Below are 25183 nucleotides of genomic sequence, written 5' to 3' on the forward strand. Positions count from 1 at the left end.
GTGCGGCGTTTATACGACTTCCTGTCAATAATCTGCTCATCCCACACTATTCAGTATGTTTGCCGGTCACTATCCTAAAATTCTGCGTGTTGCTGAAGTGGATTTGTTGTGCTAGGGTGACAGAATGCTTTGTTCCACTTAAGTTGTGCAAATCTAAGTTTCTGGTATGTGCTTTAATCCTTCCCACAAAATACTGACAGTCGGGAGGTGACTTTACGTGTGTGTGCAATAGACATTCACACCAATGCTCTGATTCACTGTGGTTGAGCAAGCAGCCGTTTCGTTACTCCTCCATTGCCTTCTGAACTATTTTGGGAAAGTTTTATTAACTTTCTTATGTTAATGTTGTGCAAGCATAGATGGAGGAGTGTTGTATTTAACCTTCTCCCCGTCTTGTCCCGTCACATTATGCTAGTGGAGGGACTAAAAGCACTCTATGAAAATAGTAATCGGTGCAAAACAAATGTGTGGAAGGGTGGCCAAACCCTAAGGCTTGCTTGGCCATCCAGGGGTGGAATTATGCAGGCTGGCACCAGTGAGATAGCGTGCAAGCTTGTATTAAATATGACAAGAAGGAACAACAACAGCTACATACTCTTTTATGTTAATTGCTCTCATCTATGGATAATTACCGTGGTGTGTGTGGCTTTTTTATATATATATAAATGCAAAATGCCCTGTATCTCATTCATGGGTCATGTTTGAAAACAACAACCCCAAAACAGTGCTCTTTTTGCTTTCGGTACAGCTGAAACTGAAGGCAGCTGAGGCTTCCTGCACCACAAACAGAGGCTCCCTTTAGCATGCCAAAGAAGCTGTTTTCACTGAAAGCAAATCTTCGGCAAGTGATAGTGAAAGAATGGAAAAATAAAGGAAGGGACGGGATGTGGGTGGGGATGAGCGGCGACGGACAAAAATGCAAACTTTTAAACACTCCCCAAATTCATAATACAGGCAGGGCTTTTTTTGTAGGGGGGTGGGGAAGAGAAGAGTTTTATGGGTTGGCTATATAAATGTAACAAAAACAAATTGTGAGAATCGGGTGGGGGCAAAACATGGTATATTTACGTTCCGATTCACTGTGCCTGGAAATGAGAGAAAGGAGGAGGAATTCCTGTGATGTGAAGTTCAGCACTGCAGTTTATGGCACTGTGTCCCAACTCAAGGGTTCGGTGTTCAGAGGAGCACCCCTTCTGCCGACTTAGTTGGTGCTTGGAATCTTTGTGCAATGCAATAAAATTATATACAAGGGAGCCATTGTTGTGCAGGGGTTTGAGTCAGGGCTGGAGTCATCATCTGGCATCCCCATTACCATGGCCCATTACTATCAGTTGCCCTACGACTAGGGCTGGGCGAGTCTGTCCGTTTTGGTCTCTTTTCTCATTTTTCCAGTCACGGGTTCAGTTTGCCACCATTCCGCATCAGTTTGCAAGGATAGTGTGAATTTCTCCAGATGTGCCCATCCTTGCAAGCATATATCCCTCATATAATGCAATATTGTATGCAATTTTCACTAATATATGCAATTTTATCCATGCTTCCCCCCCAATGCACACATTTTTTGCAAATTGTTTGGTTTGGAGAACTGCGTCACAAAACTGAGACAAAGTGAGAATTTTGAGTGATGGCTGTGTTTCGGCTGACGTATGGTTTCATGAAGTGTACAGATGAAGGAACCTCACAATAAAATGCAAACCGAATCAAATTTCTCCCATTCACTGGTCCACCATTTGGAGCAGCACACATTTAAACCTCCAGCATTTAAATTTCTCATGATGCCCCTGACCTAGTATAGTTCTGGGACATTGTGTGAAATCCTCAGCTGGAGGAGAGCTAGACACAGCTGGTGGTTAGGATGCTGCCACTGCAGTGCCCTGAAGGGGGCCCACTGGGGGGTCGTTTTGGCCCCTCAGACCTGGAGACAGACAGTCTTGTGCTAGGACGGGTGAGTCCTGGGTTCAGTTCCTCACTCAGCTAGGGCTCTGTAAGGCTAATCTATCTCACAGGGTTGTTGTGAGAATGAAATGGGGGTAAGAATCCTATTAGCTGCCTTGAACTCCTCTGGGATAATGTAGGATATTAATGATTCTTTAAAAGACCAATGAAACAGATTTGTTTAGGAGAAGACATATTGGTTAAAGAATGGTTTTGTAATGAGTTTCTTCTACTCAATTGTGTAGAGACAATTGTGATTAAGCGATATATACATTGTTAAAATAATACTGGTGGTGGTGATTATGGGCTAAAATGGAAGTTGGAATAGTTAATTAGAAAGACACCTTCTTTGACGCAAAGTATAAGGTGCAAAGACAACACACATCCTATCATGAACTCCTTCATTGGGGCAAGAAATGAGTTAACTGTAAATCATAAAGCTGTGAATCATAATCCCAGGTATATGAAGCAGGGAATCACGCAGCGCTTTTAGCTTGGGGTAATTTGTATTGAGCAGAGAGAGTGGCAAAACATTCAGCTCTCGTGGTGCAGAAAGAAGCTCCAAACTTTCAGTAACTGAGCCACAAATTTAAGTACAACTTTTGCCCAAAGAAATATCAATCTGGTTACTTAACAGCTGTACGCGCAGAAGGGGGTGGGAGAGCCTTGTTTACAGTCACATCCTGAACCAATGATCATTGTGCACTGATTGATTCAGCATGGATGTAATAAAGGAGTTTCAGAAGTGGTTGACTCTGTCTCAGAAGTAGATGGAATAGGGAGGTGCCTCCTCTGTGAGTTGAAAGGGCTTAGGATGGTGTGGTTTCATCTCAGAAAGGGTCATGCTCTGGGCAGAGTGTGCTTCTGAACATAAACGCCAATTGAGGAGGATGAATCACAGCAGCAACCTCTGGGAGTGAGCTGCTTTTGCATTCCTGCATCATAGAGCTGTAGAGTTGAAAGGCACCTTGGATGTCTCCCTGCTCAATGCAGGTTGCCTCTACAGCTGCCTTCCCCCTCCCCTAACCTGGTGCCCTCCAGATGCTTTGGATTCCAGTTCCCATGATCCTTGACTACTGGCCATGCTGGCTAGGACTGGTGGGAGCTGGAGTCCAGCAACATCTGGAAGGCACTGACTTGGCAAAGTCTGATCTACAGCATCCCACTTACAGACCTTCTACTCCTGAGGCAGCCTCTTCCAACGCAGAACAGTTCTTAGCATTTGCAAGTCTGCCCCATTTTCTGAGTGACAACCCTACAGATATTAGCAGGTGGTTATCATGTCTCATCTTCTCTGAACCAGACTAAACATAATCCAGCTCTTTAAGGTCATTGCTCTTAGGACTTCCAGACCACGCAGACATCTTGCCATCTCTTCCAGTTTGTTAATGTCCACCTTCAAACAGGGGGCCTGATAGATAAGATAAGATAAAGCTTTATTCGCATTAGCCAATGGCCATAGCAACAGTAAAACATTACAGTATACGCAGAAAAGGAAATTTGATATAAGAGCACAAATTAAAGTCCTGAATCAGCCGTCAGTTAGTGGCCCTTATTCTGATTGCCCCTGCTATGAACCTAGCAACCTTTGCTGTTATCTGCTCATTTTGATCCGATAGAAGAAAGGACATTGTGGCGGTGGTTGAGTGCCCTGGGATGGTTAGTACGAGTGGGGTGCTAATCTCGTAGAGATCTTTGTAGAGAGTACAAGACAGGAGGACATGTGCCGCTGTTTCGGTGCTACCATCTCCACAGGGGCAAAGACATTTCTCAGGCGGGATCTTTTGGAATTGACCCTCAAGTACTGCAGATGGCAAAACATCCAGTCTTGCAAGTGTAAAAGCACGTCTGTATTTCGGGATAATAAGTTTGTGCAGATATGGGGGCCAGAGAATCAAAATGGAGAGGTCGAAAATGAACATACCAAGGGCAGAATTTCCTTATAGTGGCCAGGTTGTTCTGATGCTCGATATCTCTTAGACATTGACCAGTTAGACTGTTTGCTTTAGTAGGGCCCATAGTGAGTAGGTGTTGTGGGGATAGGCCACAAGAGTGAAGTTTTTGATAGACAGTTTTAAGCCAGGCACTTTTATTGGAGTCTTGAAGTACTAGGGATAGTAAACCAGGGGGATTTGAGTTTAGGCGGAGCCAGAAGTTAAGAGTTCTTTGCCAAGTCCGTACTTCTACTGAAGGGAGACTTGCTTACAGGGGGCCTGGAACTGGACAAGGTGGAGCTTTGCAGTTAAGAGGCTGAATCTGATAGGCTTGGGCTCACTGTGGATAGTAAGCCATACACCAACAAAACATGCCAGCAGCATCATGGTGGACTATTTATTTATTATTATATTTATATCCCACTTTTCCTCCAAGGAGCTCAAGGTGGCATACACGGTTCTCCTCCCTCTCCATTTTATTCTCACAAGCAACCCTGAGAGACAGTGGCCCAAGGTTACCTGGCAAGCTTCATGGCCAAGTGGGGATTTGAACCTTGGTCTCTAATGGTCCCAGTCCAGAACTCTAACCACTGCACCACGCTGGATCTCAGTCACACTGGGTGCTGTCTGGGTATAGCTATTTTTGAATGTAGTCCAGGCCTACGTGATTCATGCCCTTAAAAACTTTCACTGGCTGTGCTGCTCAATGAAACCCATGTGCTGCACAGAAATTTGGGGACTAGGAGAAGGTTGAGAGGTCTGGCATCATGGCTGCAGGATGACATGTTTGCCTACTGTCCTTTTGGCCACCACAAGGCCATCTACTTTGGCTCAGGCTTACATTCCTGATGTGTTTCGGGTAAGTAGTCATTATGGGATTGCAGCTGGCAGGCAGCTGAGCCAGATGGATTTGTCTTGCGTAAGATGCCGCTTCAGCCATGCCAGTGGACTGTTTCAGCTGTAGCCGAGCTGCAGAATCAGTGGGCTATAAAAGTTCACATCCATTTACAAATTATGTGCTTACCAACCGTTGCAAAGGCTTCAGATGCCCTTTCTCTGTCTCATTCTGGAATATCTCTTGGAAACTCTACCTTGAACATACTGTTCCCAAATAGAAAGGTAGGCTTGGGAGGTGGACGCCAGTGGTTTAAGGACATGAATGTTCTCCGGAGTGTGAAATAAAAGACATGTTCCGTCCATCTTTTTGTTTAAATTTAGGATTTTTAGTTAATGCATGGTTTTAATGGCTTTAATAATTTTGTTGGCTTAATCAGTGGAAAGATGAGTTTATAAGTATTTCTAATAAAAATAGTTGAGGTTAGTGGAAATTGAATTGCTGGAGTGGTGCATAGTAAGAAATAGAGTTTGCCTGGCCCCCTCCAAGCATCGGGTGGAAGGCTTGATTCACTAGGTGGATGAGAGTGCCTTTAATCTGTGTTATTATTATTAAGAATGCTGTGCATGAAGCTTGCAAGCTTCAGCCCAGCAGGACCTGCCTGCAAGTGATAGCATAGACAATTGGTTGGCCAGGGTGGCGGCAGCTCTGCCTTCCTCTACTCCCTTCTCCCGAACCATCTCCAGCGCCTAACCCCATGACGCCACCAGCGGCCACCCTTAAGTCCCAGGTTTGGACCCTGAAATCTCAGGGTCTGAGATGCTCCTGACCTGGCAACCCTAGTTAAGAGTGTAATCTCATATACACCTTACTAGGGAGGAAACCCCACTGAACATGGTGAGACTTGCCTCTGAGCAAACATGCAGAATATTGGCTAGTGTATTAATTCCTACTGCAGGCTGAGATCTGCTTCAGCTTTGATTCATTCTTCCCATCCTGCAATGCAGAGAGGATGGAAGTACATAGATGGGAAGCAACATCTGAGGAACTCAATCTTCAGGAATTCAGGTGTGAACTGGCCTGATTTGATCTTCCTATACAAAGCAAGGGGTTGAATTTAGACTGCAGTCCTAACCCCACTTCCTAGCAGAGTGATTTCTCTTTGTGGCAATACTAAGTGCTGTCACCTCTTCTTTTTTTCACTGGCCATGACAGCCATTTTGTGCTGGCACCCATTTCACTTTTATCAAGATAATGAGCACCAGTGCCTCGTTTTTAACCCCGAAAGCACTGCCCTAGGACTGACGTCTGAGTAGACATGGTTACGATTTGTGCTGTATTGGGTTATCTAGTGGCGTTTACACTTTTGGGAAGGTTCCACCAGAATTCTTGGCTCCAGGTATTAAAAAAAAAGAAGCATTTATATTTAAAGGCAACTTCTTGTGCAGTTTTAAAGCCACCGCAAATTAATGTGGAAATGGGTCGTAAGAGATGTTTGAGTGAGCGGAGGTGGCATAGACTGTAAAATACACTGATTTCTCTATCCCTTATCTTGATAAGGAGCGACATTCCCCCCCCCCCCGCCCATCACACCTGTGGTTCCTTTGCCTTCAAATTGCATGAGGAGTAGCACCAGGGAAGCAGGACCTATGGTGCTGCAGAAGCATCCGGATTGCTCCTAAGACATAAAAAGATTAGCAAACAGTAGGCGCTTATTGTTCCCTCTGTGCCTCAGTGCACACAGGCAGATGAACGTCAGAGAGGCTGAATCTAAGTACTTTAGAACCGTTGAGGTTTTCCAGTCAATAATCAGAGCTGGATTAGCAGTTGCACATTTACTTAGCCACATGCGCATGTAGAACATCTGTTTCAACATTTCCAGTCGGGAGAGGTTCCTGTTGCACACACATGTGCTGACCAGGTGGGCTTCTCCTCCCGCTGCGCTGAGAGTCAACGTTTAAGAAAACCATTGTTCTGTCTTAAAGGCTTCCTTACAGGAGCACAATCATCTCCACAACAACATCCCTTCATCTCCCCACAGGCACTCCCAGTAGGAATTGTCAAGTTTCGTTACATGTGATTATTCAAGCCATTGGTAAATTTAAACATTTATACTCCACTCCCAGTTTCGGTTGTTCCTCAAGAAGCAGAGTTCAGCTGCCAATTGGCACCCCGTGGGTGGTTGCAACTGTTCTTATTTATCTCTTAAAAAAAAAAAAAGCAAAATGTTCTCTCACTAATGCCAGGTTTGTTTTTGTGTTTTTAAAACCATTTAGCAAAAATGGCATGCTTGTATAAACAGTTTTAGAAAGCAATCCCGTTGCCTTGCTGCTGCCATACAGCATAACCCGGCCCCAGACAAAGGAAGCAGTGAAAGGTGGCAGGATCAGGCTCAATGCCGGCTGGTTCTGGCTGTGAGAGCAGCTTGGGATCCAGTGGATTCCAAGCCAATCCAACCCTGCCTGTGCCTGCCCCTTTTAAATACTCTGTCTTGTTGCTTTCCACCAGGCTCTGCCAGCAGGAATAATGTGTAATACGTTGTTCTGCCCTGCATTTTTTCTATGGAAATGGGGTTCCACCTCAAGGAATAACATACTTGCTGCTGTAAGCAGACTCCCTTGTCTGGAGATGAATAACAAGGTGACTCAGAATTCATCTCCTGGCTTCAACTCAGTCATGTTGGCCTCTGGGTCATGTAAACAAAACTGAGAATGAAGTGAGTTTAGGATCTATTATCTCGAAATGTTCTCATGTAAACAAGCTAATGCACCCTCTGTACTCCCAAAGACCACACAATCCCTGATTGTGACTGGTTGGGCCTTCAAATGTTTCCTCTCTCTCCACAATTGGGCACATAGATTTTGTGTCTCAGAATATTTGCCCTGTTCTTTGTTCTGGATAAGTTTGTCATAGTGACAGAACACTTGGACACTATGACACAATTTGCTTAGCTAAAACAATGCCATAGTTTTCTTTTTTTAAAAAAGTGTTTGAATTTGGTATTATATTTGCTGATAATTTATTTACCTGGCTCATTAAAAGTAAAAAAAAAAAATGTTCTGAATTGTCTGGCACCCCTGTACTTGCAGAATTCCCCCCCCCCCCGTCCGGTGGTTCTTTGTTTTTGTATCCTTGGACCAAATAAAATATAGTGAATGACACACATGATTGGATGAAGGCACTGATCTTGATTGGCATAGCGGTCCTGGGGGAGGGAGTGTTTAACCCCTTCCCCTGTGCTCTTTCCCCACACTATCTAAAATATATACGTCTCCATCCACCTGAGTTGTTGATAGTTCTGTAGCAGAAATGAAGATACAAAAAATTCCACATCTCTGCATGTTCTTCCCACTTTGAGGCTAATAGCAGCTTTTGGAGCAGGGTTAGACCAGGAAGATGGCCAAACGGAAAGTGTTAAGGGCTTCCCTAGCACTACAGCTCCAACCAAAGTTAGAGGCCCTCCCACAAGCTGATTTAATATGTTGTGTGCATGTTCAAATATACAAACATATGCTTCTATTCTTCGGCTTAGTGTATGTGTGGGGTTTTGTGTCAGCGTTACTTGTATGGGTTCTCTTACTATTCACTTGAGGTTGGGGGTGGCCTAGGGGGTGGTTGGTTGTCTTTGGCTGGCTGTAGTGAGATTAGTTTTTGTGTGTGAGCGGAGTGTGTGTGTGTGTTGTTGTTTTTTTGGATCAGGTTAGCCAGATTTATTCATATGCTGTCGGCAGATTCTTGTTGCTGTCTTGTTGGGATGTGTATGTGATAAAGGGGTGAAGGCCTCCTCTTCTATTTGTCCCTGTGTCAGTTTCAGTTTGTTGGTTAGTTTTTCTAATAAGGCTTTTCCCCATAATATTTGATACCATTGGTCCATGTTTACTCCTGAAAGGTCTTTCCAGTATCTGGCTATGATGCGTCTGCCTGCTGAGAGTAGGTGGGTTATGAGCTCTTTATGGTGTGAGTGGGCATTATTATCTTGGAAGATGTTTAGTAGGGTCAGTTCTGGGTGACTTCTAATGCTTGCTTAGTTAGAAGCATAACCACCCGCCCCCACCCCACTTGCCATTTCTCCCTCCCCCTCTTTTCCCCTATTTTCTTCCTAACCTAACACTGTATGTAACACTAATGTCTCACAACAAATGAAACTGATCTGTAGAAAACAGAGACTTCAAAAAGAGACAATGCATGTATTTTTTGTAAACTTAACAAATCATACACACACACACACACACACACACACACACACACCTATCTATTTATCTAGCTATATACACATATATGATAATGGACCATATATGTGTGTATAGTGTGGCCTTCTAGAGTAAAAAAGGAATTTTATTCCTCCTTAAATCATAAATCACCCTCCACTCCACCCTAGTGACTCTTGAGCTGTTTAAGATACATATTCATGAGTGCAGGAAGAAGAAAACTTTATTATTAACTGAACCCAGAACATAATAGAGTTTGCTCTCCCATCCCCCTTTGCAGGCATCAAATTTTGAGCTCCATTGATTAAATTCTGAGCCCAAGGACAGGGCTTGCTTTAAAACAAATAAAAATAGAAGAACATCTAATAGTTTAGGTGCTTAGCAATTGGGTTGCCATCAAAACCTACTTTTGCATGGGCTATGCTCCAGATGGGCAGCATCGCATCCATGAAAATGAACCACGGGATTCAGCATCTTCTTGTTGCGTGCTGCATCCTGTGCCATGTCCATCCTGGATTAATGGTTATAGCAATATTCCATGGGGCAGCGCTGAACTGCGTGGCCCATTCTTTAACAATGCAGTGCTGTGTGTGGAGCACAAAATGATGTCAATGAAGGTGGAGAAAAGGAACAGCCTAGTCCTGCTGTCACACTAAAGAACCACCATGCCTCCATCTCTGTGTGTGTGTTTCACGCATGTGTGGTGTCTCTGTTTAATACTTCTGAGCTCGTGAACTGGGAACTTCAAAGCCATCCTCGCAATGTTTCCTAAAGTCCTTACTCAGACAAGTTTAACTCGACAACAAGGAAACCCCTGTGCAATTTCAAAATCTGCCTGTTCTTTACGGTTGCAACCCATGCTCTAAAAGTAACCGATGCCATAACTATGGTGCCAGTTGCCTATGACATATTTTTGTTTGTTTTCCCCCACTGGCACACAGAGCTTTTAGCACTTTAAAATACCCAAGCTCTGCGATAGGTCACGGTTGGCCAAAGTTGCTGAGACCATGAGCAGCTTATCAGCCTCTTCATATGTCCAAGAAGCAGAAGATGAAAGCTTCCACCGCTGTCATTTCTCCTTCCTCAACAACCCTCCATTACTTCCCTTGTGCTGCGAACTCTTCTCCCTCCCGCTCTTCACAGGCTAGTGGAAGCGGAAACAAGTGAGTTTGAAGTCTGCGGTGCATCCAGGAAATTAATGGAGATATTTGCAGAGAAGGGAGAATTAGAACAGGCCAGCAAATATGAAGCACTCAGGGTTGAATCTCATTTCTGCGGACTTAATGTTATTCCCCGACTGGCCTATTCCTCACAGGCCCTGAGGCTTTGACAGCCATCCAGAATGGCGCCCTGTCCTCCCACTTTGGACTATGTGTGCCAGGCCGGAAGGCAAAGAGGGAGAAGACCTGGTTTCAGTATTAGAGCATTCAAAACTAGTTAATAGGAATTAATTAAATTCAGGATATTGCAGGGCAAGATAGACAGAGCTTGAGGGCTCCCGATAAAGTAATTAAAATGGTGGGTGACGCTTGAGTGGTTTGTATGTATTATCAGAACCGTGAGATTGAATTACAGCCAGTCATCAGCTCATGCATTATTTATACTGCTGTATCAAAATATTTTTTAAAAAGAAGAAAAACAATAAAGCAAGTTTAATTCTATAAATGATACGAAACATTTCTGAGTGCCAGCCTTGAAGCGCTCTCTCTCTCTCTCTCTCTCTCTCTCTCTCTCTCTCTATCTCTATCTCTATCTCTATCTCTATCTCTTTCTCCCTCCATTGGCCTAGATGCACTGGGAGCTAGCCTGCCTTGTTTCTAGAGCGGCGTGCAAATGTTCAGTCAAATTCCCCACCCATTTATAGGCGAATAAATAGTGGGGAGGAGGGAGGATTCCACTGACTTTCTCTAGGGGTGGCAGAAAAAGTCTTCCAACAGATTTGCAGGGATGTGGCTCACCAGCAGTGGCAGTAGTTCAGCTTCCTTCTCCCATGTTCCCTGCTGCCCACATTAAATTTTTCTTTATTTTTTTTGCTGCAGCAGCTGTGTTGGCAACCTGGTCACCATTTTGCAACCTCTCCAGTGTCCCAGACAGAGTGCCATTCTGGGGCATGTTGGCCAGTTTGGAAATGGTGGCCACCAGACACACAAAAAAGAAGAGGATTATTTGGAGCAAATTATGCTCCAAATAGTACTGCCATTGTCTTTGCATCTTGTCTCCTACTAACAATCTTACTCCCAACCCTTGCCAAGATACGTTTTGAGGAGGATGGAAACCAGCAGGGTATTTTCCTGGTCTTGGCACCCTTTCTCAGCTTTGTAGTCTGGAAAGTCCCCTAACTTTGCCAAGAGTTCTCTGTAGAAGCTTAGAACAATTACAAGATGAGTCATGGTTAGCTTGCTTAATTTGTACCTGTAGCCCTGGTTCTTATTTAAGGCTCCATGCATGCAATTGGAGTATGTGCGTTCATGCCTGAGGTCTACTCTTTCACCCTATTGCACATACAACGTACATGATTTAGCATCGGGATTCTTGCTTTCCCTTATGTTTTTCATGTTAAGATCTATGTACTGGCACTCTAAAGCTTGACCTGCATATGTTTGCACAAAGAATCTGATCTGGCCTAGCCTGGCCCCTCTGTTATGCTAGGGTGAAAGCACAGTGAAGGAGGCTAGTGACATCCACAGCCCAGTTTCCATGGAGACAGCACCACACATGCTGATATTTTGGGACTGGGCTCTTGACCCTTCAGCCATTCTCCTCCTGGAACATGAGGCTACTCCTCAGAATATTTGCAGACTGTGTGTGTTTGAGTGTACATAAACTGTGCATTTGGGCATAAGGGAGGGAGGGAAGCAACACTGGTGTCTCTGCTGCTTAAACAATGACCAAGGCTTATTCAGTGTAGAATACTGATACACACCACCCCCAATTTCCACAGCAGGGCAAGATGGCAGGGAGTTCCAATTGCTTACCCAGGGTCTGCATTTCCTTTGCAAATGAACCACAGCGGAGACTGTAGTGTCTTTATGATGTACGGCTTATTTACACACATGTACAACCTGAGCCTACCATGGAGGGGTTCAAAGCATTACACTCCAAGAGGGTTCTGTTTCTCTCATTCCTGCAGCCTTGGATTCAAACTGTCTGCCTACCTTGTACCCTGACCCCCCACTTCTCAATTTGCTGATACTTAACAGATGGGAGTCCTTTTCCCCCTCAGTCACATCACAGCCAACTGATCATCCTAAAACTTCCTCCTAACAAAAACTCTGGCATTGTTTTCTGACTAGCGATCTCAGAGCTTGGGGAGGGGTGCTCCCCCCCCCCATTTGCTGGCCGGCACAGAGTCTTTGCTCTGTGCTTTGCTTCCTTTGTCCTCTTTTAATGGCCCATCTCCCCAGGTGATTGCTAGACATGGGAAGCTGGTTTGACCTGTATTTTAACATGCAAAGTCCAGCAATCTAGCAGCCCATATTAATACTCCAAGCACTGGTTGAACTCTGACACTTACTTATATCCAGGAATTACCCACTAACTCATAACAATACTATTCAGAAGCTTAGGAGCAGCACTGGAAGCTGCCTTGAACCAAACCATTGGTCCATCTTTCTCAGCTCTGCAGGGTTAGTCAGGAGACATTCTCAGCCCTACAGATGCCAGAGGTTGAAGCTGAGACCTCTTGCATGCAAAACAGGTGCTCTACCAATGACCTTTCTGTCATACTCATCAGCTGTAGGTCTGACAGTGAAGACTGGCTATGCCCAGCACCAAAGGGGTCTGAGAAAATCTTCTCATTGCTCAAGCCAATGAGCAAGCATGACCTATTAGTCCATTTATGGGTCAGGCTCTGAGAGTTCCATCTGATCTGTTGGTGTGCAAGGGCTTGCTTGCTGGTCTTATAGGTCTCCCTGGTCTTCTTGCTTCGGCAAGAGCTGGGTGGCAGTGCACAGGTTGCCTTCTTTGCAGTTCCTGCAGGTCACAAGCTCATAGACCCAGAGTGGTCTTGGTGCTCAGTGTGTGAAGGAGGGAAAGAAGTGGGATTATTTCATTCTAAATCAGACCAGACTCAATTTACACCCATGGAAAAGAAGCGGCTTGGCAGCCCACCCTACCCCATGTATTGGCCTTGGCATGCCCACCTCCACCAGTGTGCATCTAACTTAGCACAAATACTGGTCCCTAATGAGCTGCAGGGCATTATGCTTATTCACCTTGGCTGAGCCACTTAACTCTCGCTCCCATACAGTGCTCATGCAGCTGTAAAATGTGAACAGCGGCTTCCCTCCTGCAGTGAGGCTTGGCTCATCTTCAGGTATGTTATCCAGGATCGTCCTGATGAAAAGCAATGAAGAAACAGGTCCCTTATTGTGACATAGCCCTATGGGTGTATTTGTGTAAACAGCTCTGTGTGTGCAAACTTAAGCTGCATGTGTTATTGGTAACAAGGTTATAAAACAGGCAGGGCCAGTGTTTTCCAACTGGGTTTGGGTTTCAGCTTTGCTGGGATCGCTGCTGTTTGGCTCCTGTGGGCCCAGTGACCTCAGGCTGGAACTGAAGTGGCAGAAAGGGAGCATGCGTGAGTCAAGCAGTGGAAATTGTTGAGTGGCGATAATTGTTAGAAACCTAGCTAGAAGGATAATGTTGCTCAAGAGATGGAGAGGAATGCTTATAGTACCCACTTTAAACAGTCATGGTTTCCCCCAAAGAAACATGGGAACTATAGTTTCTAAAAGGTGCTGAGAGTCGTTAGGAGACATCCCTATTCTCCCCACAGTTATAATTCCCAGAATTCACTGGGAAAGGGGATTGATTGATAAGCCAGCCTGGAAATTGTAACTCTGTGATGGAAATAGGAGAATAACCTCCCATTCTAAAATAGCAGGTAGTATCATTTTAAATGAAGAACGCATGGAGAATCAAACTGGTGTAATGTGTCACTAATGCAAACTTGCTGCCTCTAATGAAATTGCCAACAATGCTTCAACGAGCCAATGAAGATGTAATAATTACTATGCTGAGGTTGAACCACCAGTTCATTGAAGTCAGCATTTTGGCTGTTAACACTGACCGGCCAGCTGCCTCTGGGAGGTTCAGAAGCAGGGCACAGTTGTGATATCCCTCCTGTTGCTAATTCCCAACATCTGGCAATCTGCATATGGGAGCCTTGAAAACAAGAGGTTTTGCTTTTTGTGTCTCAGTGACTGTTTACCACAGATAAGCCCATCCTCCATAGTGCTGCTCTCTGTTCAGGAGTGCAAAATTCACCTCATCATCTAACATTCAGTGCATTTACACTAAATGTGCAGTTCTTGCGGCAATAAGTTCTGTAGGTGGGTTATGATTAAGTGTTTCTCTGTGTACGTATACCTAGTGCAAGCACTTTCACCTTTATCGGTTTCCACATGTAAGAAGCAGCTAACCCAGCTTTTGTTCTAAACAAACGCTTTACGCCTGCATTTTTATTTTACTTCCCCTCCAGCCCAACTTAATTGCATGTGTAATGTTCTGCGGATAGCTACGGAATTGATTTATGACGGCTGCCCAAAGTCCAACTTGGCAAAGTAGCAAAGGTAACTAGTTAATTAGTAGACAGGCTCCTGGGTTGCCCAGGTGCAGCTAAAGACAGCCTCCCATTTCATCCATTTAATGGTTGCAAGTGAACCAGGCTCTGCATAATGTGTGTGGTTTTTAAATTGCTCTGATAAACAGGCTGTGGGCTTTTGGTTCACGCTTCCAGCATCTTGTCCTTGTTAAAACATAAGCAGTTTAAGATCTTGTCCTTTTTCTGCAGTCAATTAGAGGGATATTTCCCATTGGTTTTTCTCTCCACCCCCACCCCTCACTTTTCTTCTCTTTTCTTTCCAAAACAAAGTCTTGTGGTTGTTCCCTGTTTCCTTTCCTTGGAAAGAATAGACTCTTCCAAGTTGGTATCATCTGTGCATTTCAATACGTGTGCTTAATTCACTGGCTCATGCGCAATCTGGTATGTTGCGCAGTTTGTGACTGGATGACATGACAAGGGAGGGGTATTTAGTGACTAATTTCTAGAGGGAGGAGAAACTGAAGGTTTGTCATGTGGAAAAGTACTTTAGCCTATTGAAGCAATGTTGTTTAGAGAATCAAGTAGAGCAAGAATGGCCCACGCTGCATGGGAGCCGCGAGACTGAAGAGCTTTCTTAACACACAAGAACCTTTTCCAAGAAGGATAATTTATATACATATTTTAAAAATCTCATTCTAGACCGAATCTTTAAAATTTTGAAAGCAAAAAAAGAGCGGTAGCATGTGGAATGCAGACTAACCATCTCATTGCTCTACCAGTAGAGCTAATTAAATTAATGTAAGTGACTTTTATTATTTGGAAAGGAAGAAACTTTGGAGTGACAAACAACAATATTTGGCTTGAAATGTTGCCTGCATGCTTTTTTCTTTTAATATTGGTTTATCAGCATCTAATAACGGAAGGATTTGTGAGATAATAACAAAGCATGGTTTAAAAGATTTGTGTCTGAGGGGAATATTTGCAGGCGAGAGTTCCTTTTGTGGACTTGGGAGATAATAAAAAACAATGTACTGCTGCCTTTTTAAGGCAATAGAGAGGTGGGGTGCTCTTCTGTGTCTTGCAATTTACAGATTACTTGAATTTTGGTATGAAATGAAGTTGTTTCAATACGATGATAAATTGTGGTGATTTGCTTTCCTGGTGGGATATTCAGTGCAGCAGGGGCACTCAATTTATTTGTGTTAAGGAATGTATGTAAGAGCAGCACCTGACCCAAATATGCAGATGTAAGAGTTGGTTAGGGATGCAGTCATACACTGTTTTTAAAAAGCAATGGAATAATAAAATTAAAATGTAAGCTACTGTTAATAAAATGTCTGTGCGTGTGCATGCGTGTGCATGTGTGTATCATAAAGAATATAAATAGGGAGGCCACTTGTACTAAATGCCCAAAGAGGTTCAACAGGAAGAGCTACGTGACATACGCAGTTAGAAGTGCATAAAAGGAAGCGCCCTCTGAATGTGATTGGGCTGCAGATTCACTGGTCATCTGGCTAGCGCCATTTCTCACAAGATGAAATTCTTAGGAGAAAAACACTTCCTCATGGGAAGCAGTCGGAAACACCCACATACTCCTCTGCTTGTTTCTTAGACTAGGAAGCCAGGATCAGCCATAACTTCATAGCAGGTGCACTGCTTGCCAGTGTCTTCCCAGAAGTCCCTTCACTCATGTTGTCTTGGGTGAATCAGGAGAGCAGCCATGTTCTGTTGTAGCTCAGTGGTAGAGCATCTATTGGTACAATCCACTCAAACCACTGGAGCCTGTCTTCTCATGCAGGGGAAGTCACCAGCTCACCAAGGGTTTGAGAACTATAGGTTACCCTCACCTGGTTTAGCCAGCCAGTCGAAGCTGTTCCCAGGATGTGGCCAGCCGCTGTCGCATGCTGGCAGCTTCTAGAAGCTGCAGGTGAAAGCTGAATGCAGAGTGGGAACCAAAGGTGGATAAACTACCCCAAAGGAGCATGGTGTGTACCCCACCAGAGGTACTCCTCCTCCTCGTTTTCTAACACCCCATACACCACCCCGTGCACCCATGAAGCAGCACATAGAGTGGCCAGATTCAGACCACTCTAAACCATAGTTTATAATGGCAAAAATGAGCCAGTGAGCCATGCCCCTTCTTGCTGTGGCACAGCAGTGAGGAAGAGTTCAGAATCCTTTCCTTCTAGTTTAGAAGGAATAAATAAGCTGCAGCTTATTGTGTCATCTGTACATGACAAATGGGGGTTAATCTTAACTACAGTTTGCTTGAAACAATCCAACTTCAAACCATTGTGCTGGGAAGTTAGGTTGTTTAAACTATGCTTAACATTAACCATGTTAGAGTTTGGAAGACACACTAAACTGTGGTTAATTGAAAATAGAAATGAAAGCTTCCTTATGGTTCTCCTTATGGTTGGGCCAGAAGGGAGCTGGGGAGGGGAAAGCACATAAGATAATTTGTACTTTCAGTGGGAAACCGAAGGCTTACATTACATAATGTGTGAAAAGACCCTAAGTTATAGACTTGTATGTGTGTGTATCTTGGTAGACTGATTTGTTTTGCTTTTCTACTTCTTTTTTTATCTCCTTCACCTCCTGCCACACCTTATTTTCCTACTTACTTTTTGAAGTTGCTTGGCTACTTGCCTTCCCCTTCTTCTGGTGCCTAAGGATACAAACCCTCTCTTTGACCTCTGGTCACAAAAAAGAGGCCTCTGCAAACTCCCAGCTGTGGAGATGGGTGTAATAGGAGCCGGTGTTATGTATATCCTGGCTTGGGAATTGACAAAACAATGAAAAATAAACTCGTAGGTGGGGAAGGGAGAGAACTCAGCCCTTTGTTTTGGTAGCAATGCAGAGCACCTTGTGACGGCTACTCAGTGGGTAACATCCTCTGCCTGTGCTTAAATTGTGGAAAGATGGTTTTTCCTAGTTAAGGTCACCATCCAACATGTGGCACCTCCTAAGTTCCGTGACTGTCAGAGGCATTTGAGCTCAATGTAATTGTGCAGATGCTTTGAAGCTCATACCGGATATATTCAGTGGAGCACCATGTTTCCAGGATGTGCAAACTATACATCTTATTTTGGTGGTGGCTGTTGTACCAGAGGAACAGCTGTAGGGCAGTCAGTGTCCACTTTTACACCCCATAAAGAAGTGCCACTCTACCTATATAACCTTCAACGTAACCACATGGGGTGTATCTGGCTGCTGTTTATCTGGCTGGGAAGGTTTAATGGGCAAAGATTTTGGACACATGTCTAGATGCAGGTCACCCCCAACTTAATTGGCCTTTTCATACGAAGCCTTGTTCCAAACGTGGATCATTTTATGATGTCATATCTGGGATTCACCTTTAGAGTCATTTTTCTACATTGCAAAGGAGGAGCACAAATCCCTCCCCCTCTTTCTACCCCCACTTGTTCATACGTCTTGTCTCTCAAAACTGTAACAGATGGTGCCAAAAGTTGCTTCATGTGTGCATTTTGCTTAGGTAGAACACACCAAAATGGTTATCTGAAATCAGAATAATGTTGATATAATCAGTGCGCTTCTCCCCCCAAGAATAATAAGTTCCAGAATTCACGATGAAGTTGTTATAGTAAGTCGCGGGCCCGCAATGGTGCCCACCTGAGAAGTACCAGAACCACGCTCCGGCTGGGGAAAAAAGCACTGGAAATAATTATGAATTAGTGTGTGTATATACAAATAATGAGGGGAAGGCTCTTTAGTATTGTTGAATATTGTATGTTATTCTACCTATACCTCTAGAGTTAGATAAAGTATAGGTAAGGATTTTCACTTTCAAAATTAGATTTTTAATTTTATGTCACTGCATCCTTGCCTAGGATAACCCAGAAGTGTGCCTCTTAAGTGGATTTCTTTGTGTTACAGATGCAGAGAGAAATCTTCCCGAATTCTTCTCGGCCAGGATCCACTGCACATCCCCCTCATGCACTGCCAATCTCTCCACCGGCTACTCCAGTGCCCCACTCCATGCCTCCTTCCCCATCCAGGATCCCCTATGGCACTGCCAGGCCAGTCGGCGGCCCTGGCAATGCCACCATTCCCAGGGACAGGCTCTCAAACATGCCAGCCTCGAGATCCATCTCACCGAGCCCCAGTGCCATTTTGGAAAGAAGGGATGTGAAGCCCGACGAGGACATGGGTAGCAAAACTCTTACTCTTTTTCGGAACGAGGGGCTGTACGCCGACCCTTACTTGTACCACGAGGGCAGGATGAGCATCGCAGGTTCACATGCGGGACACCCTCTGGACGTTCCTGACCACATCATTGCTTACCATCGTAGCACCATGAGGTCTTCAAGCACTTACTGTAACCCTCCTATGCAGCCTGAGATCATGGAGCAGTCGCTGTACCGGCAAAAATCCAGGAAATACCCCGACAGCCACCTGCCGACTCTGGGCTCCAAAACTCCTCCTGCCTCCCCTCACAGAGTAGCTGATGTTCGGATGGTAGACATTCACGCCCATCACAACTCCCAAGTGTCTCCTCACACCATTCACCTTGAGAGGTCGTCTCCAGGTCGCCAGTCCCTTAAGAAAGACCCAGGGACACCTGTGTTTGTAGAAGCAAAACCAAGAAATGTCATGGGCTTACCCGGCATGGCTGAGGTAGTCCCGTCGGTACCAGACAAGAAAGCTTTTGGCTATGGATCAGCAGTGATACCCAAAGAGAATGAGACCAGGTAAGGCAGAGCAAGATGGTATGGCTTTTGTCTGGATGAGTGTGTGTCATGTGACAGCTGAAGGACAGGTAAGATTTGAGTCTCTCCCGTGTCCTTCGTCACTGTGGCCTCTTAGTCTTGTGTGGCAGCTTCAAAAGACCCAAATGAGAAACGGGAGCCCTTCCCCTGTGGCCCATATTCATTCATCCTGCCTATTGACAAGCTATAGGGGTGCATTCAATGGATGCATCTTGTCCACTTCTAGGCTTTGTAGGGGACCCTTGGCAGTTTTTCAACTCTATGCGTTCTCTGTTCTTGACATGCTTACATATGGCTATGTGGTATAGAAGAGATATTCTTGTAACCCTGTTTGCCTGGTTGGATTCTGACTTAGAATAGACCCACTGAAGTCAGTGGGACTGAAGTTATTGATGATTAACTTAAGTGCCATAGATTTCGATGGGTTCACTACTACTACTACTTCATTTATAGCCTGCCCATCTGGCTGGGTTTCCCCAGCCACTCTGGGCAGCTCCCAACAAAATATTAAACAAAATAAAACTTCCCTAAACATGGGAACTAAGCATGACTAAGTCTGGATCCATCCTATTATCATGTTAAGTAAATAATATGTTGTTTATTGTGCACCAGCTTGTGCCTTTTTTAGATAGTGCTAAAAGCAAATAAATAAAAGGAAGGAGAGAGAGAGAGAGAGAACAAGCTGTACTTATAGAAATTTATTTTATCTTAATGGTGTGAACCATGGTGTTTCTTACTCGATTCTCATGAATCAGTTGAGTTATACTAATAGGGTACAAACTTGATAAAACCAGCAGGTCCTGCCCTCTGACCAGTAGCCCTGGTGGCAGGCAGTAGGGATCTGCATTGCTCCCAGTTTGACCATCAGGGTGACTGCCACTTTCCTTGCCTAGTAGCTAATTCCAGATTTCTTACATCATAAATAAGAATTTATTGTGCCGGTAATGATTATATGAGGTAGAGATAATTGCTTTTGAGCTGTAAACACGTCATGCATTTAATCTAGAAACAGCCATCATAACAGCTTGTGTCTCCAGCAACAGTCACTTGTCCAGCCGTGCCTCATTCCTAACCACAAATTCCTCCCCCCACAGGTCCCAGAAGTCGAATATGCTATTACTTTGTAAGCTGCTGCACAGCCTTTAAGTAAGCCTCCTAAATGCTCACTTTAGGACCAAGAGTGGCTTATTCTTGTGAAATTGACAGTGATAAATAGACCATTTTCATAATGGTGCTTCTGAATATATATATATATATATATATATATATATATATATATATATATTAAAAGCCTGTGGTTCAGATGCAATATTGAGCACATTAGTAAAATTATGCAGCCACCTTCCTGCTTTTTTTTTCTTTTTAGAAAAAGAACTTTCTGCGGCTATGGGGCCATTTAAGAAGCTTCTTCGGAAAGCGAAAAACCATTTCCACAGATTAGTCTGTTGTCTAACCTCGGAAATGTTTACCATGCCTCTGAAGTCTTAACTTTAAAACCATAAAAGCAATTTGGTTTGTAGCAGTTTAAAATAGCAAATGCAAAGCGGTCCCAAACTAGTGAGCTAATTCTGACTTAGCCACAGATTTCCAGGCTAGCCATTCAATCTGGCAGGCAGATGCCTTCCTTGCATGATTTATCCCTTGGTGGTGGTCTTTACCTGGTTCTAGAAGACAATAGTTATTTCAAGTGAAGCGAAGAAGAGGTCTGTACTCAGGGCTTGGTTTAGTTAACTAGCTATAGTTAGAACAAACCACAGTTCCCTGAGTTTGGATGTCACGGGGAACTGTGGTTAGTTCTAAAGAGAGAAGGTGGGAGCTATTTATTTGACCCTTTCCCAAGTGTGAAGGAGTAGGGGAATGGAGAAGATGTGAACCCAAAGATTTAATTACAAGTTGAGCTGAGGTTCAGGGGAGAGTTTGGCTCTGCTTGTAATAGCTTCAGCTTTCTGGAACTGAAGGAATTCGTTTAGGACTGCCCTCCCCAGTTCCAAAATTCTGCTCCATCTTCAGCTTGCAAAATGTGGTCCTCCACCCCTGAGCTATGTGTCTGTTCTCTCTCGCTTGCTCTTTTTCTGAGAGAGCTTCAATTTAGTTTTCATTATAGTATAAAATAATTGGAACTCTTCCTTAATAATATATGTGTGAGAGTGCTACTCCTCCAAGTTGCTCACCCTAAGATACATCATCTGTCTATATTTAATGCACACGTAGACTAATGAAGCAGATGAACTTGAATGGAAGATTTTTATGACTGGCATTCTGGTTTATGCCTGCACCAGGCATGATGATGATGATGATGTGTCACCTCTTCAATGTGAAAGTAAAAAAAGGTGCCTCTGGGAGAGGGAAAAAACGTATAAGCAGTGCTCAGATAATTTCAGAGTGAGAGGTAGAGATCAATTTAGGAACGTGTACTAATGCCCTGTTCTGAATGACCTCAGGCTAGTTGTAAGACAGGACAAGGCTTGTTTCACACAGAGCTTCAATTGAACAATAAGAAGAGAGATCTGCCTGTACAAAAGGAAGTATCACAGAACTCTGTTATTGGACTCCAGAGGGACACAGGCTTGTATCCATTGTGCTTCTTTTAGACTTTATTTTGGACAGTCAGAGAAGGAAGATAGTCTTGGAACAGAATAACAACTCTGCCCAGAAAATCTGGAAAGTGTGCATGACTCCTTCTGCTTTGCTAGGTCACTGTGCAGCTTGATGAGTGTGTGCAATTCACAGCTAGGAGAAGAAACATCCTTGGGGAAGGGTGCAGGTTTGCTATTTTGGCTGTTCTGTACCACCCTTGCCAACTACAGGCTTCCTTGCAAGGCAGTCATGCTAACGGTGTGACTTCGTACTGCTCTTTAAAATGATTTCTGCTGATTTGGCCTGAGCAGAAGCAAGGCAGTAAGATTCACACCCCTTTCCTGAAAATGTGGATTAAGGTGGTCCTGTTTGCAAAGGCATTCCAGAGAAGAGACTGCTCCTAGCACTCAGAGAATCTCACTTCTCAGCTAGGTGGATCTTGCATGCTGACCTGAAAGGAGCCTTCAAAGAGAACCCCAGCTAAGGTGGGTCTTGTAGGTCATGATCATTAGATTGACTTGGCTCACACTGCACACAAAAGGGGCTTTTTTTGTTGTATGCTTTCCCCTATAATATGCATTTTTGTACACATTTCAGATGTAAACAGACACATTTTATTTTGCATTTTTGAGCCACAAAATTCAGGGAAGTGTGCAATCCAAAGGTTAACTGTTTTCTAATCCACATATAAGTCTGTGATTGGGTTATTTCCGTGCTCTCCCAGAAGCAAATAAATGAGTCCCATTCACTTTGCATATTAAGTGCCCACTGTAGCTACTGCTTGAACCGTTCCTTCCTGCTTTCATTCCTATTTTCAAAAGCAGCATAATTTCAATGCTTGGTTCGACGTATTTAATTTATGTATTTACATATGTTTTTAAAACATATGCCCTGCCCTTGAGATGACTACACGCCACCCAAGGCAGCTGAAAACAATTAGAAACAAAAATAAAATACAATTTAAAAAAATCAAAAACAATCTAATAAAACAGACAAGTCCAGGATATAAAAAACAAAAGGGTTGGATAGAAACTTATGGAAAGCTGCCTTATCCTGAGTCAGGCCAGTGGTCTATGCAGCTCAGTGTGGTCCATATGGACTAGCAACAGCTCTCCGGGTTTTTCAGGCAGGTGTCTCCTCCATCTCTACGTGAAGATGATGGGTATTGAACCTGTGATCTTCTGCATGCAAAACTGATGCTCTGCTACTGAGCTATGGGGTGTGTGTGGAAAGCCTGCCTACATAAGTTGCCTAATATGATGCTTGGTTTTGAAATAAGCAATTCTGCTGCACAGTAAACCTTTGTACTTTAAGCCATAGAATGAGCCCACGCTATAAATAGATCCACAATTGTACAAGTTGCCCATCTACTTGGAAGGATCACTTTTCCTCGTAGGACTTGTTCAAAAGCATCTGTCAAAGGGGATTAATGTTAAAAACAAATCTTGATCCATTTGGTGACAGAGCAGATAATGTCTTCGACTTTAAATGGAACTAAAATAATGACCAAAGAGGGGAGAGTTCAGAGACTGATAGCAAATGTGCCATAAGAAAGAGTCAGGTGGCGAATGAGGTGAAGACAAGAGGAGGCCTGGGTCATTCAATAAGTGGTTTTCATGGGAAACCTGCAGAAGGAACAAGAATTGGCTGCTATTAAGTTGAAAAGAAAGTCAGGCAATACTAAGGTGGTTTAGAGATGGGCGGGGGAGAATGCTTCTAATTTGGACCGGCAAACAGAGCTGACCCAGATGCCATTATAAAGGGACCCCTGACCATTAGGTCCAGTCGTGACCAACTCTGGGGTTGCGGCGCTCATCTCGCTTTATTGGCTGAGGGAGCCGGCGTACAGCTTCCGGGTCATGTGGCCAGCATGACTAAGCCGCTTCTGGTGAACCAGAGCAGTGCACGGAAACACTGTTTACCTTCCCACCGGAGTGGTACCTATTTATCTACTTGCACTGGCATGCTTTCGAACTGCTAGGTTGGCAGGAGCAAGGACCGAGCAACGGGAGCTCACCCCGTCGCGGGGATTCGAACCGCCAACCTTCCGATCGGCAAGTCCTAGGCTCAGTGGTTTAACCCACAGCACCACCCGCGTCATTATAGGTGTTAGGAAATGGCCTGATCTGCTATGGATCTTTGGTGTTAAGATGACTTGGTTTATTTGTTTAGTGCACGGGTGGAGAACCCTTGGTCCATGGAGCAGGCCCCTCAAGCATGCTGAAGGACTGGATCCTGCTGAAGGACAATCCTGACACAGTGCCGAGGATAGAGGATGCCATTGCATGTTGAAAGGATAGGAGTAGCACAAAGGGACCGAGGAAGCCCAAACCAGAGGAGTTTACTTATGGAGTGGAGGTTGAGAGTTACAGGAGTTTGAGAGAAGAAGTACAGCCTACAAGTAAAAAGGAGAGGAACTTTCTAAAAGAGCCGAAGTTTGCAGTCGGTGGTGGAGAAACTCAGGCAAGCAGTACAGACGCTTGCAAAGAACACAGCGCAAGGAAGAAGATTCCGGTTCTTCCAGAGAGAGGGGGCAGAGAGACGCAGCAGGAGGGAGAGAAGACCTGTTAAGAAAAAGGCTACAGTAGCCTAGACAAAGGATGATCAGAATGTAGTGGGGGAACTGAGAAGTTAGCTCAGATCATAAAAGGCAGGGAGAGAGATCATAAGGGGCAGCTGTGACTGTTGTAATGAATGTTGGTTTTAGTCCGTACAGCACTTTGACAAAGGATATGGTGGTTTGGTCTTCCTCTCACACAAGGTACATGAAAAATAATGGCCAGGAGGCACTGAGCAAATTCCACGGTGTCTTCCTTTCTAATCTTGTGGTCCTCGTTCAGCTAGAAAAGAAATCAAGTCTTGAAAGTTAAATACATTTGGCTTTAACAAACGATTCTCTTGTCTTACAGAGAGAGGATGCAAGCAATGGAGAAACAGATTGCCAGTTTAACTGGTCTTGTTCAGTCTGCGCTTTTAAAAGGGCCAAATACAAGTAATAGCAAAGAGGCTTCTAGGTAAAACAAAAGAATTCATTAAATCTGTTTCCCTGTAATTATTTCATTGATCACCACAGGGGGCAAAAAGCCCAGGCACTCTTAGGGGAGAATCTTGCACCCCATGGAGGGTGCTGTGGGGAATGCTTGCCATTGACATCTTTTGGGTCAGGATTTTTGCTCAGTTATTTTTATTTTTCAGCTTTAATTTTTTAAAAAAATGGCTTAAAAGTTGAGTTTAAGCAAGGAGAATAAAATGCACAACACATTTCGAGACATTCTTCTTCTTGGCATTATAATCAGACAAGTGAATAAATGTATTTGGAGATTTATCCCTGTTTTGTTTTCAATCATTGATCAAAGTATTTATTAACCGCCCAGTGGCATAAAATATCAAGGCGGTGTGTGACATAAAATACCACGAAA

The 25183-nt window shown here is 44.1% G+C and overlaps 1 protein-coding gene across 48 annotated transcripts in view; it reads left to right on the forward strand.

Annotated features, from left to right (window-relative positions):
- The window catches only part of KIAA1217, a 371747-nt gene that overhangs the window by 313429 nt on the left and 33135 nt on the right, over window positions 1-25183 (forward strand). For 34 of the 48 annotated variants that reach the window (XR_014540443.1, XR_014540444.1, XM_083579171.1 and 31 more), the window contains 2 exons: window positions 18355-19169; window positions 24674-24778. Coding sequence is in view for 45 of the 48 variants with exons in the window: in XM_083579171.1 (XP_083435297.1) it covers window positions 18355-19169; window positions 24674-24778 (920 nt within the window). In the remaining 3 variants the exon portion in view is untranslated. Of the gene's footprint in view, window positions 1-4899; window positions 4989-15048; window positions 15256-18354; window positions 19170-24673; window positions 24779-25183 lie in introns of those variants that run through there. The other 14 variants (XR_014540445.1, XM_083579178.1, XM_083579185.1 and 11 more) reach the window with 3 other exon arrangements.

Source organism: Podarcis filfolensis (genome assembly GCF_964270895.1).
Source record: "Podarcis filfolensis genome assembly, chromosome: 12".
Classification (NCBI taxonomy): domain Eukaryota; kingdom Metazoa; phylum Chordata; class Lepidosauria; order Squamata; family Lacertidae; genus Podarcis; species Podarcis filfolensis.